The sequence below is a fragment of the Indicator indicator genome, chromosome 32 (genome assembly GCF_027791375.1).
Source record: "Indicator indicator isolate 239-I01 chromosome 32, UM_Iind_1.1, whole genome shotgun sequence".
Taxonomy (NCBI): domain Eukaryota; kingdom Metazoa; phylum Chordata; class Aves; order Piciformes; family Indicatoridae; genus Indicator; species Indicator indicator.
Genome location: NC_072041.1, coordinates 4,945,395 through 4,969,412, shown reverse-complemented (window position 1 = coordinate 4,969,412; position 24,018 = coordinate 4,945,395). Strand labels below are relative to the sequence as shown.

Sequence of the window (24,018 nt, the reverse complement as noted above, 5' to 3'; positions counted from 1 at the left end):
TCACCAGTTAAGCAGGGCTGGGTATGGTGAGAACACAGCCAGGGAATCACCAGGCAGTGTCCCTTTGGGAGAGCAGCACGGTGATTCAGTGCTGACCCAGTGCCCCAGCCCCGGGCAGGCACCGCAGTGTGCAGGAGGCGCCGTCCAAACCACCTGCAGCCATCGAGGCTCTGCTGGCCCCTCGCCCGAGCATACGGGTGGGAGCTGGAGGTGTCCTGGCCAGGCTCCAGTTGGAGCTCGCAGCAGCCTCCTGAGATTCCCTCTGTGGTACCAGTTGCGCATAGGATCGGCCTTCACTTTCTACCCTAAATAGAGTGGGAATGTGATGGGAAGGGAAGGTGCCAGCAGACAGAGACTTCTGCAGCTTCATGGGTGTCTGCCTGTGCCCATCTGCATGCGTGAGGACTGGGGGAATGTGTGAAAGGGAGAGGCATGGGGAGCTGCACGGGAATGTATTTTGGGGAGATGGGACTTCTTAACCCATACGTGTATGGCTGCGTTCACAGAGCGTGCCAGCGCACACAGCTCCTCAACAGCTCTCATTTCTAGGTGGGGAGAGATGTGTTTGGGGGCAACGTGTGCTTTCCCTTCCTGAAAGCATGACTGCACGTAGGTGTTGGTGATAGGGGGTGGGGGTACGTTGGGAAAGTGGATGAGTACATTTTGCCTCCCTTTGGGTGGGGGGCTGATCTATTTGTTGGGGGATTATTTTTCTTGCAGTCCCTGACAGGGAAGCGTGTCAGAAGCTGTCAGGAGTTTACGCTAAGCAGCCACTCTCTGGATCTTGGACAGCAGGTCTAAAGTTTCAGTCTGTTTGTATTGGGCTGTCATGTTATGGGATTAGGGGCTGTCATGATGGCTTCTGGATGCATTGTAGGGGGTCTGATTAATCTCACCGTGCTTCTGTGGAGCAGCACCTCTGTGCTGGTGACAGGGAGGTGTGGGCTGAGCTGCCACAAGGGACTCCTGTGCAGTGGAGGAACCCATTCCCACCATGCAAGGTCTGCAGATGGTTTCTGTTTGCTCTCCATCTGATGGGCCCCTCTTTCAGCATGACATAAAGTCCAAGAGTGGGTTTTGGAGGGATCTCAAGGAGTGTTCCCACAGTAACTCCAGTGGCATGGGAGTCTGGCAAGTGTTTTAGTGGGTGCTCTTCCTGAGCCCTGGGACACAGAGTAGGGTCTGCCTTGGGCTTGGCACACTGGAGGAAGTGTCAGGCTGTGTGCACTTCTTGCCCTGGGACTTTCAACCCTGCTTAGTTTGGGTGTCTCTCGGAGACATTGCAAATAAAGATGGAAATAAGACAAAGCAGCTGCTTTAGAATCAGGTTTTTGCTTTTATTTGCAATTGAATCTTGGTAATTGTTGGCACAATAATTATGCAAGTGACTCTGATAGGGACCATTTAGTTCAAGATTTGCTGTGACCTTGAAGTTAAGACCTTACCTTCTTCCTTTCTCCCCCCTCTTTCTCTTACCCCTCCTTTACTGGCTGTGACATATGAATAAACTACATTAAAATAACAAACCCACAGTAATTAGCTGATTGTGCTGGGAAGTGTGAGAGCAGAATTTCCTGTGTGTGCGACACAGAGCAAGCAAGCAGGCAAAGGGGCCTGATAACTGATACCAACCCAAGGCCATTTTCTCCCATGCGACTGCCACACACCAGTCTGGTGCATGCTCTTGCCAGGGCTCCTGTTCTCTGTATTGGTTCTTTCTGGTGCATACTGATTCTCTTCTCTGAGACTATGTGTAAACTGAGTTCCTTACTGTCCCTAGGGTTAGGCTCAGGAGGCTCTTCTCCCTGTAACTGGTGCTTGGGTGCATTTGCTGACTGTTGTGGTTTTGGCAGCAAACACATCTGGGATGGAGCTGGGGACCTAAAAGCAGGTGGTGCTGCAGTCTGAAAGAGAGAGCTTTTAACAGACTTCATATCCTGTCTGAGCCAGGAGCAAAGGCTGCTCCATACCACGTTCACCTGTCTGGGATGTTTGAGGCCTTTTGAGTTCAGCTCAGTCCTAGCATACATATGTGCCTCTTTCTTGAGGTCAGCAGCATTCTTTGGTACCAGCAGGTTCAAAGCGTACCTCTCACTGGGTTCTCCTGGATGGGCTTCCACTTTAGAGCTTAGGAAACAGACGGCAGTTCCACCTTTCAGAGGATGACACTGGCCACTCCTAAGGGTCTGCTGGGTTAAGTTCAGCCATTTACTGTTTGGGTTCAAATTGTCTGATCTCAGTAATGCCTTTCCTCTATTTTTTTCACCTCTCTCTTTGCAGCTGAAAAAACTATATGCACTGACGCAGCCTCAGGAAAACCCACAATGGCTGCCAAGCGCAAAGGTGGCCTGAAGCTCAATGCAATCTGTGCCAAGCTGAGCCGCCAGGTCGTCTTCGACCACGGGGGAGCCGAACAAGCACGAGTGGACAAGGGCCCACAGCGGGACAGCAGCAACAAGGACCTGCCTCAGCCTGGGACCAAGGAGCTGGGGACAGAGTTCTCAGATGGACTCAGCCGTGTGCAGAAGATCGAGGAGGACAAAAGGAGGGAGGTGATTGAGAAGTGGGTGAACGGGGAATACAACGAGGAGCCCTTGCTGGGGCGAGCGGAAGGCAAGGAATGTAAAGGTGCTGAGAGCGCAGAGGTGCCCCCCGAAGGGGTGTACATGGTGCAGCCCAAGGGCTGCAGTGATGAGGAAGATAACGGGGATGAAGCAGATGCTCAGAGGGGCTCACAGGATGGCAACTTCTTGGATGACAGGGATTCAGATGGGACAGCCTCTAAGGACGATGCCTACCGGTCCTCCAGTGGTGAAACAGGCTCCAAGCTGGGGGCAGGAACCACCTCAGGTAAGCCCTTTGCCCGTGCCACCTCAGCTTCAGCATTTTCTATGGGGCAGACAAAGTGTTGCTGTGTGTCCATGCCAGGTACTGTCTGCATCTGGCAGGCAAGGAGAGGGTTGGAAGCCCCAGTCCTCTTGCAGAGTTCTGGCATTTTGTTCTGGGGACCGTGATGAGTTTACCTCTGCTTCAGCCTCCTCTTCCCAAGAGGGGTGTTTGTGACGGTGGATGTGGCTGGATGGCTCTTTCCACCCCCAAGACCCCATGATAGACTAGATTTACCCCCATGTACTCCTTCACACCATTCGGATGGAGACAGCTGTGGTGTGTGCAGGTTTCCTGTTCATGGATTTCCATATGAGAGGGGGAAAAGAAAGAAAAGTGTCCTTGTGGGTAGTTAACACCGAGAGCAGACCTGACCCCGGGAGCCCCGCGGCGGAGGGGAAGACCCCTAAGTCACTGTCCTGTTCAGCCCGGCTGCCAGCAGAGGTGCAGGGCTGCCCTTCCCCTGGTCCCGCAGTGCTACGGGAGGGGGCGGCAGGGAGGGGCTTTTCCTGCGGGCTGCCGCAGGGCCGGGCCGGGCCAGTGCCGCCAGAATCCGGTTCCGACCGGCCCACAGCCGCCGGGGTTGTGAAGGAGCTGGCAGGAAGAATCGCGACGCGTGGAGGCTGAGCCGAGCTCGGGGAGGGCCGGAGTGGCTGCATGTCCTGTGCGGGACTTGTCGAGCCCGGCCACTACTCGCCGTTTCCCGGGGGTCGAGCTGAGGTGCCCTCGGAAGTTTGGGGAGAGCTGCTGCCCTAGCACAGCCTATCTTGGTCCGCTGTGCGGCTGGCCTGCCATGCTCCTTCCAGGGTGAGTAGTAAGAGCTCGTGAGAGAGCCCTCCAACGTGCTGCTGTGTGCCCCCTCATCCCAGCCAGAGGGGCTGAATGGGTGCTGCTCACCGTGGCATTGCATTAAATTCGTGAGGCAGCTGTGAGGACCTGCCCTCCAGTGCTGCCAGTGGGGCAGCACACCCTGAATTCAGGCTCAAGCTGGGGAAAACTGCCAGTTCCAAACCTGTATATCCCTCCCCCTTCAGCTCAGGATGCCCACTCGTGTGCTGTTGTAAGGTGTTTGTTTTCCTCCAGGCTGTGTATGCTTTTATAATTTTCAGATAGTTTCTATATTGTTTTTGTGGTTCACTTAGAACCTGAATTCAACAAGAGATGTTGGGAAAAGCCCCACATTCATTTCTTCCTCACTTTTTGAAACCCAGCTTCCCCATGGATTGATTTTGGGGGCTGTATGAGTGCTAAGCCTTGGTAAAAGCTTCGGGTAAATTAAATTCTCTCCATTAGGGCAGACAAGCTCCCTCCCCCGATTTGTCACTCAGCTGGGCTCGATCTGTAATTGAAAGATCTCCCCCTAATCTGCTCCACCTGCACGCACCCCTCCCCTGATCTCAGCACTTGGTGAATCCATCAAACTTTCCTCCTTTTGTGTGTGCGTGCCTGTTTTCCTCCTCCTGTTAATAATGCAGCCGAAACTCATCTCCGTCTGTCCGTTCCCCTTCTGGAGAGGCACATTCTCTAGTCTTCACAAGTTCAGTGGCAGCACACATAATTATGCATATAAGATATAAACAGAGCTGTTTAATTATCCTTCGCCACATCAGTGACAGAGTAATTAACAAACATTGCAAGATCAATGAGGAAAAGTGTGACCTTCAGTTTCTTTTGATAGGAAAGCCCTTGTCGTTTCCAGACACAAGGTGATTGTGCCTGGACTCCGTTTTTAGTTTCTTTTTAATTCTCCCCCCACCCCCATTGGCATCTTTTATTTGCTATGAAAACTGAAAGGAGGGGAACTTAAATGTAAAAAATATGTTACCAAACTGGAGGAAATGAAAAGGAACTAAGGGTTGTTGCAGGGGTAGGAGTTCTTAGTGAAATGCCTTTGTAAGGGATGTATTGTCAGAGGATTATGCAAAAATGGAGAAGCATTCATGGGGGACTGAAGACTCATTTATGTTTAAGGCAGGTAATGGCACATACGGGGTCCAGTATACATATATACAGCCACATGGGATTTGACTTGCAAACAGACATGCTGCCAGGGTTTGAGCATCTGTTTCAAGAGCTCTGGTGTAAATGTGGTTTGCAGTGTTTCCCTGGAAAGCACAAAGTGAAACATCACTTGCTTCGGAAAGGACAAAGTTCTTTTCCTCTTCTGTCTTTTCTGTCAATGTGCCGGAAAAATGGATTTTAAGCTATTTATCACTAAGTCCTCTCAGACCTGGTGTTACTGAGTGCAAGCTAAGTTTATTCCAGTGAGATACGGAACTGCCTATACCAAAAAGGATGGGTTTTCCTAGGAGCTGGGGTGTAGCAGAAGGCATCAAAGGATGGATGCAAGGAGAGGAATATAGCTCTGCCCTCCCAGTTAATGTGGCTCCAGGGCGGTCATCATAGGAACCTGGTTTTGAAGGTTCCTGTAGCTCTCTCTGAGGACGTAGAGGATATAAAGCTGGCACTGCTCAGCAGCATTTAAAATTGAACTCACACTTCTTTTATCAGCTAGAAACTTGGGTAAAAAACAGGAGCTACAAAGACGACCAGATCCTACATCTAGCTGGGCTTTCTTGATCAGTGAGGAAAGTGATCCTAATTACATGGGGCTGAGAAGGGTTCCTACTTCCTGGAGTCCTGGTGTGTAAACACAGAGACTGCTTTACATGTCCTCCACCTGCACCTCCTGCAGCCTAACGCACACACCCTCCCTGCCCTCTGATGGCCCCGTTCTTCTCTGCTCAGGTTTATATATAGCATTTAGATTTCCCCTTGCAGTCTCTGACAAATCCCTTTCCACAATCTCTCTGTGTTGTGCACCTACCAAGAGAGATTTTCCTGTACAGTCCCATGTTCTTCACCCTGCCCATTCCTTGCAGCGGGCTAAAGCAGTTACCAGGAGCCTTCCCCTGTACAAGCTTTCAAAGTTCTCCTTTCTTTTCTTAGCCTGTTGGCCAAGTCCCTTAGAAAGTGAATATTGGCCCTGCTTTCAACAAGGAGGGTTTCCCTTCACAATTTCCTGAGGAGACTCCACTTGGGAGAACATGCACAATGAGTGCCAGTTTCTTGCTCATTATCTTACAGCCCCCAAGTCTACACATTTTCTCTCCCAAGCAGAAAAAAGGACAGAGCCCTGGCTGGGATGTCCCATCCCCCAGTACCCAGACCTTGCACTCCATTTGGGCTGTTTTGCTTTTCCTTCCATATATAGTGTGCTGCTGCAGGCTATTTTTAGCCCCTTTTTTTTGCTAGCTTTGGATCCTTTGTGATACGATAGCTGCTCTGAGACACACAGATCTCTGCTCTTTGGCAATGCCCACAAATGGAGAGCAGCAGCCAGGGGAGAGGGAGCCCTTTTATTATCACATAGAAAAGGAGAGAAAAAATGCAGTGCAGGGGAGGGAGAAGGCAGCCCAGGGACAACACTTCCTGTGACTTCCAGGGCTGTGCACTTCGCACAGGGATTTGTTTCCCAGCTGCTGTGCTGCTTCACTTTGTCTGTATGTGGATATGGGAAGGGTTTAGTGTCAATTAGGTAGTAATAATTATTACTTCTTCACTGCTGTTTGAAAGTGTGTGTGAAGAGAGTTGGCTGGATCTCCTATCACCTTTGTGGTGAGATAGCTCCCTTCCATGAGGTGCCTCCACTGAAGAGCTTGTAGCCTTCTGGTGAAGGTTGTCTTGGCTATAAGAGATGTGTTGGTGGGCTCATGCTGGGGCAAGTGAAGTGTGCTTGTAGGCAGTGAGTAGTGGGAACTGACCAGGGTTTCATCTCAAGTGTTGATGAGGAAAGACAACATGGCAAAGCTATTAGTCAAGGAGGGTATAGTGATTCTCTGGAGCCCAGTTTGAGCGAAGGAAAAACAGAGTGTGAGATGTTTGAGGGGATTGAATCTAGGATAGTGAAAGCTGAACTCAAGCTCAGACTTCACAAAGCTCAAAACAAGGTCTGACACCTTCCCCTTTCCTATGGTTTTGGGTTTTACATCTGAATGTTTGCACCAGTTGAGGTGTTGGCACATGGGCACCAAAGATGCTTTCTAAGACCAGGTGTGCAGATGAGAGAAGTTTGAAATGGAGCTGACTTCCTACAACATTTCCATTTTTCTGTTGTTACAAAAAGACTATTTTTCCTTTAATCACCCCTCTGGATTTGTGTCTGGAGGAGCTGAACCAAGCTGGGTTTGTAAAACTGATTTGAGATGTGGGATTGAAAAAGGGGTCTCCTGTCCTTTTTTTTTTTTGGTGTGCTGCAAGTTAGGATAGTAAAGAAAGGGGGTTGGCTGGCTTTCAGGACAGCTGTTGCAGTAGTAAAAATCACACTTAATAGTTTAATTTCCTATCACATCCTCTCTGTGGTATTTTTTCTCTCCTTGCAGTTTGGCATCGGCTGGCTGAAGTTTTTCTGTGCAGTGCATGGAAGTCAGGGCACTGTGAAGGAGACTAGGGAATTATTTTACAGGTCCAAAAAGAGAGGAAAAGCAGAACTGGGAAGGCAGATTTAACAGGAGGAGGGAAGTGTTAGACCCAGCAGGGATTTCATGGGTTTAATCACTTTTGTTTGGTGTTGTGGCCCTACCAGGACATTTGGTCAAAGGGTTACACTGAAATGGAGGTGGAGAAGAGAGAAAAAGAGGTAAAAAGAAGACCTGCTTTAAAGCAAGATGAAATTCTTTAACAGGTCTGTGTGTAAAAGATAAAGTTGATGTCTTTGATAGGGTGTTGGAGAGGGCACAGGAGAGGGCAAAGTGGGGAAGCACAAATGAAATATGATAATATCTCTGAGGATGGAGTAATACAGCTTTTCCTTGTGGTTTCCTTCTGACAAGTCTTGTGATTGGACACTGTGGGGCATGATTCTGCATTTAAAATCCTGTAAGATTAACAGTGACCCATGAGGTTGTGTGAGGACAGAAAGCTACAACCTGAGCCCAACACTGCAGGGGCACTGCCACCCATTCTGTAACTAACAGGGTGTGTATTCTGAAGTCAGGCATCCCATAATCCCGTGCAGGATGTTGTGTCTAAGTGCCCAGAACTGGAAAGTTCTGGTCAAACCAAATCCCAGCACTTAGCAGATATGTCTTTGTCCTGCTTTCAGGCTTCAGGCACATTCTTTGCATTGTCCTTCTCAGGTACCACTAGTGCAGCAGCACTTCTGCTGCATGAACACAGCATTCCAGGCAATATTGAAGCAGGAGTATGACCCTCATGGTCTTGTGCATTTTGGTGCTGATTACAGGCAATTGTTATCCTCTGTATGGCCCTGTGGAAGCTGATGGCTGTTGAGCTTTGACTTTTCTCCTTGACTGTGTCTTGCGTGCATGGAGATCCTCTCATGTATGTGCGTGCCTGGGTGTATGGTATCACTGGCTGTCAGATTCCCCAAATCCCAGGTGTCCATTTTCATGCTTTGGATCTGCTGACCTGTGCTATGGCTATGTCTTGGTGCCTCCCTTTTCTTTTGTACTGTGTTTCAAGGCAGTGTTGATTTGGGTGAGCAGGACCCAATGCCCAGAACGTCCATTCTGCTGTTAGTGTACCTGCCTGTGCTGGCTCCTTGTGAAGGAGCATGCTTGCCTGTGAGTGATTGGAAAAGATGATGAGGGAGGTTTGAAGGACTCTTGCACACAGTAAATCTTTACTCTGCAGGAGAAAGCAAGAGGGAGAGGAGGAGGAGCACTGTGTCAGACTGAAGCCTAAATGAGTCCAAGCTGGCACGTCAGAGCAATCTTTATTTCCTCCTTTACACTGATATTGGGTGACCTCCAGATGTGTGTTCTTCCCCTCCTGGTGGCCTGTGAAACTGGCTGAGGGAGTAGGAGAGGGAGGAAGGGAGGAAGAGACCCAGGGAAGGACAGCTTTTGCTCATTCTTCCTCTTCATGATCAGGCTCAAGTAGACTAACCCCTTCCTGCCTCTTCCCCAACCCACCCTCCAGAGAAGAGGCTTTTTGTCCCTCTCGGGTGCCCACATCAGGAAAACAGCTCTTTTATGTCCTCAGTGCAAATCCAGGTGGAGAGAAGATTGTTCCTTACCTATTTTGTACCTCTGTGGATATCTCCCTTTCCTGGTCTTGCTGGAAGTTGTCCTGTCTGCTCAGGAGTCTGCCTGTAGGTTTTCACAGCCCTCACTGAACTGTGACCCCTTTTTTTGAGGAGAGTCAGTGGGACTGAGAAGGAAAGGAGCAAGCTGGGTGAAAAGAACTCTGCAAAATGGACAGGGAAGGGAAGGACTGCAACAACTATGGGGAACTATCCTGCCTTTGTCTTGCCTTCTTTTCTGCACTCCTTCCCTTCCAATTCCTCACTGCCAGGCTTCTCATGCATATAGCTTTTGCTACTCTTCTTCTGCTTTGATTCATCTCTACCCCTGCTGCTTTCTATCTCTGCTCTGCCCTTTGCCATTCTGCCCTCCTCCTGCTCCACCCCATACATTGTCTTGCCCTGTCTCCCTCACCCGTTTCACACCACGCTGTCCTGCCTGCTGTTAGCCCTGCTGTTCACCAACACACAGAGCACTCTCACGTGTTCCCACCTGCCTGGCACATGCAGACACACCGCTGTCTGTCCCCTGTGCACCTCCTGCCACACGCAAACACACACAGTGCCAGAGCTGTACAAACCTCGGCATATTGGCGTTGGTCTCACTTCCAGTAAAATTACTTTTTCTTCATATTAGGCCAAGGCAAGAGTGCAGAGACATTTATGAAACTTTGTTTAATGTACTGAAAAGCCATCGGCTAGAACATTTAGGAAATTGATTTTCCTGGCATTGATGAACTCTTTTTATTTTACCCCAGTATTAATTACTTTTTTTTTTTAAACAAATTAATTTAAGAGTCGTAAAACCTAACAAGTGAGCCAAACGTCAGTAGATCATGTTCCCCTCTCCCCTTGCTCCCCCTCCCTACTGCTAGTGCTGCTATGGGAGGAGAAGAAAGAACCGGCGCCTCGCCTAACTCTCTGGCTTTGGCTCTCTGCAGGGGAAGCTTCTTCGCTGCGGGATTACGCTGCCACCACCATGAACGAGTTCCTGGGCATGTTCGGCTATGACGACCAGAACATGCGGGACGAGCTGGCCCGCAAGATCAGCTTCGACAAGCTGAACGCTGCTACCTCAGAGGTTGTTGCCGCTGCCTCGCTCCCCACCGAAGACGCCATGAGCAAGCGCGCCCGCTTCTCCAAGTACGAGGAGTACATCCGCAAGCTGAAAGCTGGAGAGCAGCTCCCTTGGCCCATGCACTTGGCCAAACCTGAGGAGCTGGGCTCCAAGCTGGGCAAAGAAACTTCCTCAGTGCTGGCACAGCCCATTCGGGTGCCAGGTCCAGATGCCTCCCTGCTGACGGAGACCAAAGCCACCATCCTGCCACTGCCCTCTCCCAGCAGTTCCCAGATGCAGGGCCTGATGTCGCGGACCTCCAAATACGACTTCTACATTCAGAAGCTGAAGACAGGTGAGAGCATCAGACCACAAAATGGCAACACGTACAAGAAGGCCTCCAAGTATGACCTAGAAAATGTCAAGTACCTGCACCTTTTCAAGCCTGGAGAAGGAAGCCCAGATATGGGAGGAGCCATTGCGTTCAAGACAGGCAAGGTAGGCCGGCCTTCCAAGTATGATGTGAGGAACATTCAGAAGCTTACTCCAGTGAAAGCTCCAACACCCAGCCTGGCCCCTGCTTCCCTCGCCAGTACCCCCAGCAGCACTCCCATGGCTGGGCCAGAGCAGTCAGTCTCATTGCCATTCAACACTCCTGAATACCTGAAATCAACTTTCTCCAAGACAGACTCCATCACAACTGGAACAGTCTCTACAGTGAAGTAAGTGTCCTCCTGCTTTCCTTGTCTTTGTGCTAGTGAGGGTCATATCTAGAGTCTGTGTGGCTCAGTGGGCAGTTCCAATTTATGTGATACTGCACTGTTCAAGTGGTATTTCCTTTTGCTCTCTGATGGAGTGTCTGCTCTTCTGTTGCACTTTACATCTCTATCTCATTGGTACAAAGGGTGTGGCCTGCCATCAGCATTCACAGCCATAAATCTAGTGCTCAGTAGCTCCTGAATTCATACATTCAAGTAAAAGATAAGGGAATGTGGTGTTGTCAGCACTCTAAGGTCAAGTTTATACCTACTTCCCTATCTCCTTTTTCCAGTCCCCCAGGCATCTGTAGGAGAACCTCATTCTTGCTTCCCTTTAACTCAATGACAAAACTGTGCTGACCTCACTGTTGGCAAGATGGGGCTTTTTGTTTGTCCCAGAACTCAGAAGACATTTTGGTGCCCAATTCCCATCAATTTTCATAGGAGTTAGGCAGTCATATTTTTGTGGGGCCAGGCCTGTGTCTTCTCAATTTGCTTGCTCCTTACACAAATAGAGGTGATTCAATTACCCCTGAGACTGGGCAAACTCATTAGCCCAATTATCACTAATAACCTCCTACTCATACGTTGCTGGCAATCTCTGCAGTGATGCCATTGACTGAATGGAGATATGTGAAGGCCTTGCCAAACCTTGGATTACTTCTTAATGTGACTTCCAGAGGTGGTAGCTGTAGAAAAGCTACGTGTGTATGTGAGGCTGCAGAGAGAGGGAGGAGAGGGCTTCTCTGCTTTCTTGTCATTTGGATTTACTTGTTTCTCACTCTGAGCTGTGAATTCATGGGGTCATTTGTAGCAAGTCTAGGTCCTCTTGCCTCCACTTCTCTGGCAGATCATAGAATGGTTTGCATTGGAAGGGACCTTAAAGATCATCTGGTTCCAACCCTTCTGCCATGGGCAAAGACAGCTTCTACTAGACCACGGTGCTCAGAGCCCTGTCCAGCCTGACTTTGAACACTTCCAGGGTTGGAGCCACCACACCTTCTCTGAGCAACCTCTTCCAGTGCCTCACCATCCTCATGGGGAAGAATTTCTGCCTAATGTCTAATCTAAATCCAGCTTCTTCCACTTTGAAGCCACTACCCTTGTGCTATCACAACATGCCTTTGTTAAAAGTCCCATTCCACTCACCCTACTACTTTGCCCTCTACTGAGGAGAAAGGCTGGTTTATGTTTAATATGTGGACCTAGGAGGCCTTGGGCTGAATCCATACAAATCCTCACTCTTTGAATCCAGCTCTTTGCTGTCTTGGGCAGGTCTCTGTCCCCCACTTGCCATGTTTTCCCAGCTGGAAGACAGAGCTAGTGCTACCTATTTTCCACATGCAGCAGTCATTTCCAAGGTACCTGCAGCCAGATTTGGGAGCTCTATGGTTAAGGCGTATGGGAAAGGGCAGAGGATTTGCATCTGGCCCCTGCTCAGGGTGAACCCTGAATATGCTCCAGATGGCAGGCAGGGACTCCTATTACTGAAAAACACTGTGTTGTAAATATTCCTGTAGGCACAGTGCCTTGATGGGCTGGGTGACTTGGCCAGGGACTCCGTGCCCGAAGACTGCAGAATGCTGAGCTTCCTGGAGTTCAGTGGGCATCCTCGAGCTGTGCTTGAGGTGCTGTGAGCTTTTGTGCTGCAGTGGGATCCTGGTTTGATTTCCTTTCTCTTGCTCATTTCCTGCCACTTGCATATGTGGGTTTGCAGCACCCTGGCGATCCCCCCTCTAGCCACAGGACTTCCTCAACTGGGGCATCATGATGGGGCTGCAGCAGGAATGGAGGTGACTAGGGCCTTCAACCTGACAGTGACCAGTGTCCTGATGATACACTGGAGTACGGAAGGGGCTTTAGTCCCTTCTTCAGGGTGATTACTAGATCCAGGCTCTCATGGTAAAAGAAAGCAGCCCATTGATTGTGCTGGTGGAGAGGCTGCTAACTGTGGTGTCTGGGATCTGGCTTTCTAATCACAGTCCCCACTGTGAACAAATAACCTGGCAGGAATTGCCCCTTACGCTCACAGGTACATCCTTGTATCTAAACTCTAACATCTAATGCTATTAACCTGCCCTGAACTAATCTACCTACTTCAAGTGAACTCTGTGCCAGAATGTCCTTGTTTAAACCAGGCTGCAGAGCTGTCACAGGTAGGAGTAGAGGTTAGGTGCAGGCAAAATGGAGAAGGAAGGACATCACACAGCCTGTTTGGGGTTGGCTTGGTCTCTTGGGTAGGCTGGAGTCTGGCCCTGTATGTCTTTTTCCTCTTGCTGAACTCACTGAGGATGTTATTTTTGTCTGCTTCCTAAAAAAGTTAAGTATCCCAGGCTTGTGTGACAATTGGATGCTGTTGGGCTGGTTTTCTTACTGATTAAAATATGTAAATACCTTTTCCCCCTCTGGCTGTTGGAGTTGGGGTACCTGTGTGAAATCAGCAATGAAAGCTCCATCAATGGGGCTGTAGCCATGTTGCAGTGCTTAGGGTCAGTGCCCTGGCCATAGGAAGTGTGCAGTATCTCACAGCTTGGCTAGAGAACCAAAGCTTCTCCCAGAGCTGAACCTGGGGCAGATAAAGCTTGATGGCCCTTCCATGCACCCAAGTGTTGCAAGGTGCTTCAGGGAGGTGTTTGCTTCCATGTGGCCATCACTTGTTTGTAAAGGCTATTAGTCTTTTTCTATGGAAGCAGGTTTTCATGGTTGGTCTTCAAAAACTCAGTCCTGCAAAGAGGGAACAGGCAGGAGGGTGGTAGAGGGGATGTGTGGTTCCCTAGGGAAAGAAGGATTTGAAGGGGAAGTGGGAGGGAGGTTAAAGCTGTGGATGTCTTTGCTGGGTGCTCTTCCATGAGCCTTCCCTCCTGATGCATCAGTGGTGTGTGAGAGAAATGAGGAGCTTAAACTGTGCCCTGTTCTTGCCTGCTAACCACCTCTGACCTGTGTGTCTCTCCCCAGGAATGGATTACCTACTGACAAACCAGCCGTCAGTGAAGATGTAAATATTTACCAGAAATATATTGCCAGGTAGGCAAAACTCTTGACTTTCTTCGGGAGAGGGCTGGGAGCCAGACGGTGGAGTGGTGGTGGGAGGGAGGAGTTCTTGTCCATCTGGATTGAGTGTTTAAAGCAGTCACTGGCACTTCCATTTCCCTCTGGCATCTGTGCTTGCTCTGTTCCCCTGCTTGGGAGAGCAGTAGCTGTGAGAGGTGTACAGGCATGCCAAGAGCATGCTGGGCTCTCCAGAGCTGTTAGACTTTGTGACAAATAGTGGAAAATGTTTCACTGCAGAAGCCCAGGATTTAAATTGGGAGGGCTGTCTCTGCACTGGCCCTCTCCTTGTCCATTGCTGTGCTGGCTCCAGCCTTTTTCCCTTCCATGCTGAATGCCTTCAGGAGACAAGCAGAGAACATCTCACCTCTGAGCATCTAGCTGGAAGAATTCACAAGTGACTCGAGTTTAGGCAGGTTTTGGTATCAATGTGGGATGTTTATCCTAGAAAATATCGCAGCTCATGCATAGGAGAAGCCCTCACTGAGTACAGTGCAGGCTGGGGCACCTTATCACTGATGTGGGCAAGCTTAGGTCAGGAATGAGCAATGCTGAGAGGAAGCCCAAGGCTGTTGTGGTGAGACAGTAATGCCATGAGAGCCAGAGAGATGGAGGAGGCTGTTGCACACCACCTGCCTGTTTTATAGCTCGTGGTGTAAAGGATCCATCACCCTTTGCCTCTGGCCTGTCGAATTCCCCATCTGTGCTGTGAGAAAGCTCACGATGAAAGCCCCTGGTGTACAGAAAGACAGAGTTGGGGAAGCAAGCAAACACTTCTCTCCTGAGAAAAAACTGAAGGGTTTGTTCCCACCGGCACTTGGGCACTTACTAACAAGAGGGGAGGGAGATGTGTGCTGTGCTTTCCCACCTTGCCAGAATCTACAGAGAGCCTCCCTGTGGGAAGTAGTCAGCTGCTAGGAAGGTGCAAGTGAAGATCTTGGCACATCAGCAGGGCCAGAGGGTGGGAACAGTGCTCTCCCTGGCTGGAGAGTGGAGTGAGGGACAATTTCCTTTCCTTCCTTTTGCCCAAATTCCTAGTGCAGGAGAAGGGGGCAAAAGACTGCATGGGAAGAAAGGACAGTTGCACTACCACGTGCAGCTCCTCAAGCAGCATGTGACAACTTGCTGCCTACTGGAAGAGTGTAGGAATGGAAGCAGGGGTTTAAGCCCATCTTTGCATGGGGCAGAAGAAGTGGCACCCTCTTACTGCTGAGATTGCAGGAATCACAAAGGTTGCAGTGAGAGGAGATGCCACCCCTTCTGTCCCCAGCTCCTCTTTCAAGCAGAGAACATGTAAACACCTCACCCACATCCACTCTTGGTAGCGCTCTGCAAGCTCCTTCCCCTGGGTCAGGCAGGTAACTGAGGGAGGCTGTGAGATAGCAAAGGGACACCACATCCTGCTTCAAAAGCTCCCCAAGCCGCCCGTTGGCAGCACAGCCACTTCCCTTCAATTTACACACAGTTTTAAAAACAGTTTAAAGCCTTAAAATCAAGGGGTGGGGGGAGAGAGACACGACACTTTGTCTGTACTGCATAATTAGCTTAATGAGTTTACCAAAGCCACTGCCAAAAGCTGCCCAGGGATAATCCATTCTTTCACGCAACAAAACAAAACCTCTTACTTAGCTAGTTTGGGTTGGGTTGTTCCCCCCTCCTCTACTCCCCCTGTATATTTATAATTAAAAAAAAAGGGGGGAGGGGGAAAAGACCACAGAAAAAATTATTATTATTATTAGTGCCTCAGCAGATGGTGCTTCTGGCAGCACTTGCTTAAATATTTATTTCTGTGTGGGTTTCCTCCCCCTTGTAATTGGGGTGGGTTGTGTTTTTTTTTTTTTTCCTTTCTTTCACATCATCGTTACAGGGTAATGAGTCTGTAAACACTCTCTAAGCATCTGACTTCTTTATTTATTATTTTTATTATTATTTATTTATCTTGGGGTTTCTTTCTAACTCTTGCCAGATCACGACTAGTTCTTTCTGGCCTAAAAAAACAACCCCAAACCCCATGAAGGGGGGTAGAGGGTTGCTCGTGTGAAAATGAATCTGTGTCTGTATGGACAATACCAGAGTTTGGATTTGCATCTCAGTGTGATAGAAGGGGCTGTGAGTTTGCTGGTTTCAGGTGTGTGTGTCTGGGTGTGTGCATGGAAATTGTGAGTGCGCTCATGTAAATGAGGAGGGGTTGTTGATGTACCTTGGAGGCCGTGCATGTAAATGTGCGCGTGTGTGTGCGTGTAAGTGAGTGTGTGGTGTGTAAGCTTTCCTGTTATGAAAAAGCTAAACAGATGCTGTGCTTTAAAAATTAATAGCTTCGAACTGTTTCAAGTGTCAGAAGAAACACAGGATAAATATAACCCTTTAGGAGCCTAACCTTACAGACTGAAAGAGCAGAATTTCCTCTTTGTGCTGGGTTTGCCACTTCCCTCCTTCCTTGAGCACATGGTTTGGCAGATCACTTGCCTCTTCCTTCCTGAGCTGTGGACGCCACACACCTTTCTGCAGGACATGGAAGGGAGGGTAGGAAGAGTTTGAAGTGTTGAGTGCTTATTTAGCTGTTGCTTTTCAAGCTGAGCCTTTGAGTTACTCCTGCTAAAATGCTTCAAGTAACTTATCCCATATACTCAGATCTCTCTGGTGTCTGGCCTGTCTTTTACTGCATTTGACTTCTCTGGTCACTTTGCATAATCACTTTGGATAATATTTTGGACTGCTTTGCTTCAAAGGTGTGTATTTCCCAGCAAGGTCTTTATCTTCGTCTTCTCTCTGCCTGGCCTGTACTCTACAGTTCTCCAGCTCTGCACAGCCCTTTGCTCTCTCATCCCCATCTCATCAGTAGAACAGGGAGGAAACTTTCCACAGAGCAGATTCTTTCCTTTAAAGCTGCTGCTGCTGACATAAAGCCCTGAACTAGCAGGACCAGTTGGTTTGATCTGCTTGCTGAGCTGCATGTACCTGGTTAATGCCATGGTGACTCAGGCTGCTGCCTGTGCCCTGTACCTGCCTCGCAGTTACCCAGGCATTGAGCAGGAATTGCTTTCTCTGCTTTCAGTTCCACACCTTTGTTTGTGCAGCCACCTTTGCTGTTTGCCTTGTGGTTTGTTTCTTTTTCACTGCTGAGGTTTGTTCCAGTTTCTCAATCACCTGTTCTGACGTGATCTTGATTTCCTGCAGTATTTCTTCTCCTTCCCCAGGGAAAGGCATGTCTGCTCCTGGCATCTGTCCCTGTCTCCTTTTGTGAATGCTGAGGCAAAGAAGTCATTTAATTTTTTAGCAATGTCTATCTTTTCTGTCAATTAAGTCCCCTTTCCATCTCCTAGAGGCCCTGCTGTCTCCACAGTTGACCTCCTCTTCCTTACTGTGCTTCAGAAATGCCTTATTTAGCACAGCTTTTCATCCTGACTTTTCCTGTGCTGTAGCTTAGCATTACTTTGCGTTATGATGATCCATAGTTTTCCCTACTCATGCTCCATTCCTTCATTGCTCCAGGCCACTCTCACTCCTCTCCTTTTTCCATTTTACCCATTGCCCTTCCTTCTTTCTTTCTCATGCCCTTTATCATGTGCACTCCTGCTGTGTTTAGCACTAAGTGACGTGAGGAACCTTTGAGGAACCTTTGAGCAGATGGTACTTTATTTTTGAATGTTTCCCCTCTGAGTCCTCTTCTTTTCTCTTTCCACTGCTTTTCTCTTTCAAGCTCTTCAGCTCTTCCAGGGTCCTCTAGAATATACATCAGAGAGTTCATTGCGCTGATTAGCCTATTACTGGATCATCCCCTTTTGCTAATTACTGATGTGGCTGTCTGTCAATACATTCTATGTTCTGTCTGTCTGGAGATATTAAATGGCATTTCTTCCCTTTTTTCTGCCCTGTATTTTGGGAGTTTCCACATTTGCTGTGTGGAGTGCTCAGTGATGGCCCGCAGAAGTGGATTTGGTGTATGTTGTTGGCTGCTGCTTCTTGTGTCCTATTTTTAATTGCCTCAAGGGCATGTTGAAAACCCTGTTCTTTTGCCTTGCACTGGTTTTGGTTGTGAGCAAATACTATCCACAAGGAAAATATTGATTAGCTGTTGTGGATGGGAGAAGTGCACAGAAGGTCGAGATGGTCTGCCTGGAATGCCTTATTCTGCTCCTGTTGATCCATTTCACCCATCTTCCATTGATCTGTCCATCTTATTAAAAGTTCCTATGTCATCTTGCCATGACCACCTTCTATCTGTTTGGTTTACCATCTAATCCACTGGTTTGCTATTTTCACTCCAGTGTGACACCGGAGTGTGATCAAACAGGCTTATGAAAGAACTTGTACAAACAGTTGAGCTTTTCCGAGGTCCTACTAGATGGGTATATACCTGAAATTCACAATCCATCTTTGAGCAATGTTAGTCTCCTTCCGGCATGGGAAATATCTGAAACTGACTGCTGTGGTTATTTAAACTCACACATGAGAGTTTTAGAATTGCATGATATTTACTTGGAGAAACCCTCCTTTCTTACTCTTCCCCAAGTAAGCAACTTAGATAATAGAGATAACTGGCTATGAGTGGACAGGATCTGAATGATCCTGCTCAAGAAAGCACTTTTAAATAGTGACAAATGAGAAAAGGAAAGCAGGAGGGTGACCATCCCTGGAGTGCCTAAAGGAGGTAGGATTTAAGTCCATAAATGGGTGAGATAAAAGCAGGACTTACTTCATTTGCATCTTGTTTATGGACACTACTGCCAGGACGCTGTTTCATCGTCTCTTTTTTTCTTCTCTCCTCTGTCCCTGTTTGCAGGTTCTCTGGCAGTCAGCACTGTGGACACATACACTGTGCATACCAGTACAGAGAACATTACCACTGCCTTGACCCAGAGTGCAACTACCAGGTAAAGAATGGTAAAAGCTGTTAGCATACCTGCCTGAATGTGAAGGGGGACAACCCTGGGCAGAAAGTCTCCTCTTGTGCTTCCCTCCCCCATGCACTCACTTGCCTCTTCACTGTTGTGCTCTGCAACAGGGCAAGGTATATTTTGAGCTATCTGGAACCCTATTTTGTTCCCTTTTAAGTCAGTCTAGCACCATTTAACCAAACCCAGACCACCGTAATGAAGAGCAGAATATAGATCAGCTCAAGTCAGTGGGAACTACTCCAGATTTACATCAATGAAATCAAGAGAATAAATTCTGCTGTTAAAAATTGTGCCTGAAAGTAGGGAATGCTGATCCGTTAGCCTGTGTCTTTCCCTCCTGCTGCCCCAGTGACACTGTAGCAGCAGTATCTGCAAGGAGACGCCCAATAAGACTAGCAGCAGCCCCGGCTTTGTGGGGGAAGCGTGGGGGCAGGAGCAGTGGGATGCTGTCATTGCTGGGAGAAGTGCCAGGGGAGCGACGTCAAGCCGGCAGGCCACGTGCTGTGTTTGTTTACCCTCGTCCCAGGTCTGGGAGTTTGACTCTGCCATGTCTGTGGTCAGGCTGCGTGTCTCTGAGGGGGAATCCCAGAGGTTGCCTCCACTGTGTGGCAGACACAACTCCAGCCCTATCCCAGGAGACCTTTGGGTCTCAAAGGAATGAGCCTGATCACAGCACAGGAAGTTGATTTGGATCTGCTGAGCTTGACTGTGGGTTTCTAGTGATGAAAGGAGAGTTTGTCTCTGGGATATGTGTAGTGGTCCTTCTAGGCCAGCATTTGGTAGTCAAGATGAGGCTGTCCCAGCTGTGACACGGATATCTCTGCACCAGAAAGAGTGAAAAACAAAGGATGGAAAGACAGAAAAACCTATTATTATGATTGGCCTCATGATTATTTCCTAAGGAGTCTGGAAGCTGCTTGCAAAGGAGCTGTCTGGTCTCGCAGGGAATAAGGATTTAGGCTGCTTTTTAAAATGCAAATTATTTTATGGCTGAGATATATTTTAGAGTAAGTAAGGCTCTAATAAGTGGGCACAAATTAACAATGATTGGCAATAGCAATCCTGCATGCACGCCCTGGGAAATCATACTTCCAGCCTCCAAGGGATTCCTGGTGAAATCCATATCCACACATTCTGGTGCCAATACCAATGAGATTGATCAGGATTGATATTATAGGAGGGAAGAGTAGAAGTGATAATCATTTGTTTCCTATGAGGGAGACTAGAAAAGTTGTTAAACATTAGAATACAGGCCTTTGCAATTACTCCTCAAAATAAATGGATATTGATTTCTTTTAAAAAAAGATCAGATTTACTTTCCCACCTTCACTGTTAAATATTGATGTCTGTGGGAAAGAGAAATGAAAAGCTTCATTTTAAAGGCACTTAGCCTGCTCTGACAGTGGGGTACCCCTTCATTACTTCAAGTAGAGGATGAAAAGGATATTCTGATCATACCAGTTGAGCTCTGAGCTCTACTACAGTTTTGTTCTGTGACTGGAAGAAAGTTCCGTGTCCCCTTTTTCCTAATAAAGCCATCCCACCTTGTAGGGGTGGCAGAAGACTTACAATGAGAAGACACTATAAAAAAGGCAGAGGGTTTTTTCCTGGTTTCTAGTCTGGCATGAATGTGATAGCCAGTGCCTTGCTAACCACCACACTGAGTGATTTGGAAGCTTGAATTACTCACTTGTAGGCTGTTCAGTTCACTGGTTTGCTTTCTAACTATAGCAGTTCTTGAGATAGTAGCAGCTAAAATTATGTTAGAATTGCAGTCTTAAAGCTGCAGGGAGCATATTCTGGACATTCCCCCAGTCCAATGGTTTTCATGTCCATGTACTTTCCCTTTACCAAGAAGACACAGGCAGACAATTCCTCTTCAGTCTGGCTCTTTTGGGGTGATCACTGCTGAGCTTTAAACTCCTGATACCACGAGTTTGTTAACAACAACAACAAAACCAACCCGGCCACTAGGTTTACTTGCTCTCTGCCATCAGGTTTGTCTGACGGTCTGCCTGTCTGTCCCTGCAGAGGTTCACTAGCAAACAGGATGTGATCCGGCACTACAACATGCACAAGAAGCGGGACAATTCCCTGCAGCACGGCTTCATGCGCTTCAGCCCCCTGGATGACTGCAGTGTCTACTACCACGGCTGCCACCTGAATGGGAAGAGCACACACTATCACTGCATGCAGGTACTGCACACTGCCACACTCGAGGCAAATAAAGGGCTGTTGTTTGAGCCCTGTCCTTTTGGGGTCGACCAAAGGGATTCTTGAGTCCAGGCAAGCCAGCGCTCCCTGTTAGAGAGGGGCTGTCCTGAGGCAGAGGGCTGACATTCATGGCCTCTCTTGCTCACTTCTGATTCAGGCACCTCTTTGAAGAGTCTGTGCACTGTCCTCACAGCACTTGCCCTGTCAAGTGTAGGCAAGGGAAAAGGGAAGAACCTTTCTCTGTTCTTAGAAGCCTTGTGCATGCAGTCAAGCAAAGCAGATGTCAAGGCTTTGTCCGGTCTTGGACTCACTTGTTCAAACAAGTCCTTTTCTCTGAGTTTCCAGGACCTTTCTTGCAGGGCCACTGTGCTGCCTCTACTCAAATCTGATCTGTCACTCCTTTAGAAGCAGACTTTTCTGTGACACATCTGCCCTTTAACACTGCATTGGTTTCCTCCGTTATCAAATTCTTAAGTAATTAAACTTTAAGGTCACATATTGAGACTTCACACTCCTGGTTCTTCATCTTCTTCACCAGTGCTGGTCTGTGGTGTGAGCTGAAAGCTTTGTTTCAAGAGACAGGCTTCAACAACAACATAACCGAGCCGAAGCTGCTGCATAGTTGTACCTGTGACACCTTTCCTGGGTTTAGGCTTGGACACACCAGAATGTTTGGGTCTTACTCTGCTAGTTCTTCAGATGGGAGGGTTTGATCTATACTTGTTTCATTAGAGCTGTGGCCTAAACCATTACCACGAGAACATGTTGCAGTTACACATTGAAAAATCAGGCAACCTTTGGTGAATGCTCTGCAAACTGGGGTCTCAGCTCCCTGCTTTATCCCAACGGTTTAAGACCTCAGTTGAAGTCACAAGGCCTTAATCACATGCTTAAATGCTTTGCTGGGATAGACTGCAGCATACGTTTAGCTTGAAGTCAGGTAAGCTTTCTGAAGTCAATGAGGCTTAAGCACATACTTAAACGTTAGGCATGCACTCAAGTACTGTCCTGAATAGGGGCTGGTTTAAGCATGTGCTTACAGCCTTTGATAAATGGGGAACTTCATGTGACTCTCTCTTGAGGACATTTTCTGTTAGGCTTCCACAATATTGATAGTTTAGTTTCTTTAATTGACCAGGATGGGATTTGTTTATTTTTAGAGTATGAAGGGGTGTTTCACAGCTTTAAGTCACTGGACTTTGAGCAGAGACCCTCCTTTACACATCTATATATGGCTAATTCCATCCTGTGCCCACTGCCTTGCAGTAAAACAATGCCCATGTAAGCAGTGTCTTAAAGAAAAGGTGCCTGAATATAAACTCCCAATTAAAGAAAATACTGCTTAAATGGCACAATTTGTGCCATCCATCTCAGGGCCTTTTCCTTTTTTTTTTTTTTTTCCCCCCTTTATGTCCATAATTGGTGTGGATAAAATTCAGTTAGTTGTTTATATAAACTGACATTTTTTTAGGCTTTAGCACCAAGAGCCACATTGCAAATTATTCCTAAGGAGGTTTTTGTTTCTGTTTTTTAATGCCATGCAGGGTCTGTCTTTTTTCAAGGTGTCAGTGCAGAGGGAGAGAGGCTCTTTTATATTGGAAATAGCTGGAGATACTTTTTATTTTTTTTCCTGGGTATTTGTCATGGGTTTTGTTATTGCCTGTTTGAATCAACCTGGGCTGAACTAAGAGGTGCTGTTTTCGTTCTCTTCACTTCTGAGATGGTGCAGGCATTGGCACACGCTGTGCTAGAGAAGAAAAGGGAAAAAAAAATCCTCCCTCAGCAGGGCTGAGGACGTTTTCAGATTCCAGTGGTTTTTTACTCAATATGGCAAAGTTGCCCGCTTTACCCAGAGGAAGGCAGGTTTTCAGCATTCCCTCCTCCTCACACCATTCCCATTTGCTGCAGGAGTTTAAAACTATTGCAGTGGTCATCCTGAACAAAAAAAAAACCCACCAGTTTGCTAAGATCAGCTGAGCACAGGGTTTATGCTTTGCTAGAAAGAAACCTGTATATTACAAGCTCAAAAGATTTGCCTCATGTTGCACCACCCTGCCTTACCTCCTAGAAGGACTAGAGAGATGGAAAACTCATTCCCACTCAGTTTTGTGTCCCCAGACAGATGAAAGTTCTGCTTCATTCTGTGTTGCTCCAAGATAACAGAAAGCAGTGGCATCTGTCAGTGATCTTTTCTCAAGAGCAGGCACCCTGCTTACTGCCTCCCTGAGCAGACGTGATTATCTGTAGCTGGTCTTTTAGTCTTTGCATCCTCCCCTTCTCCCCTTTTTTTCTTACTGTTTCATGCCCAGAGAGTTTTTCCACCACTGCTCTATCAGTTTTGGGATTGGGAATTGAAGTGATGACTTAAGACTCCTAGGAGAAGTGCACATATGGAACTATGAAATATCTGTGAGCTGCTCACGTGTTTATTATTGCTGGAAGTAATGGTAGGCTGTTAAATTGCTGTGCTGGTAACTCCCTGTTTTGGCCTGAGCTAGGTGGGTTGTAACAAGGTCTATACCAGCACCTCTGATGTGATGACCCATGAGAACTTTCACAAGAAGAACACACAGCTCATCAACGATGGGTTTCAGCGGTTCCGTGCCACAGAGGACTGTGGCACTGTGGAATGTCAGTTCTATGGGCAGAAAACCACCCACTTTCACTGCAGGTGAGACAGCAGGGGAGGGGAGGAATCCTGCCTCAGAGCTGTGTATTCTGTTTGCCTCCTTCTACCAAATCATGAATTCTGGAGCATACACAGGGACTTGTTTTTCCTTGCTGTGACGTTCTGAGTGCTGCCCTTGAAGGAGCTCATGCTCCAGGGCAGATGTGGTTTCCAGGACCTTGCCACAGCCCACTCTGAAGGCAGGAGTGTGATCTGTGGTGGTCTGAGGAAAGGGTACCCACTAGAAAATACATCCTAGAGTCATTTGGGAAAGGGATCACAGTGCTGCTCCTCAGAGTTCAACTGAAGTAGGCCACTAATACACTATAATGGTGCCTCCAAGCTAAAGTTCTCTCCAGACCAGCAGTCAACAAGCCCATCCCTTTTGGAGCAGACTCTGCCTTCTGTACCCAGATGCTCTTCTAGTGATTTCTGAAGTTCTC

General features: G+C 47.9%; 1 protein-coding gene across 1 annotated transcript in view; it reads left to right on the top strand.

Annotated features, from left to right (window-relative positions):
• The window catches only part of CASZ1 (castor zinc finger 1), a 63,549-nt gene that overhangs the window by 15,520 nt on the left and 24,011 nt on the right, over window positions 1-24,018 (top strand). Inside the window, exons 3-8 of the mRNA XM_054394844.1 lie at window positions 2,281-2,850; window positions 9,874-10,711; window positions 13,703-13,771; window positions 18,579-18,669; window positions 20,725-20,889; window positions 23,406-23,578. Coding sequence (XP_054250819.1) covers window positions 2,281-2,850; window positions 9,874-10,711; window positions 13,703-13,771; window positions 18,579-18,669; window positions 20,725-20,889; window positions 23,406-23,578 — 1,906 coding nt within the window. The remainder of the gene's footprint in view (window positions 1-2,280; window positions 2,851-9,873; window positions 10,712-13,702; window positions 13,772-18,578; window positions 18,670-20,724; window positions 20,890-23,405; window positions 23,579-24,018) is intronic.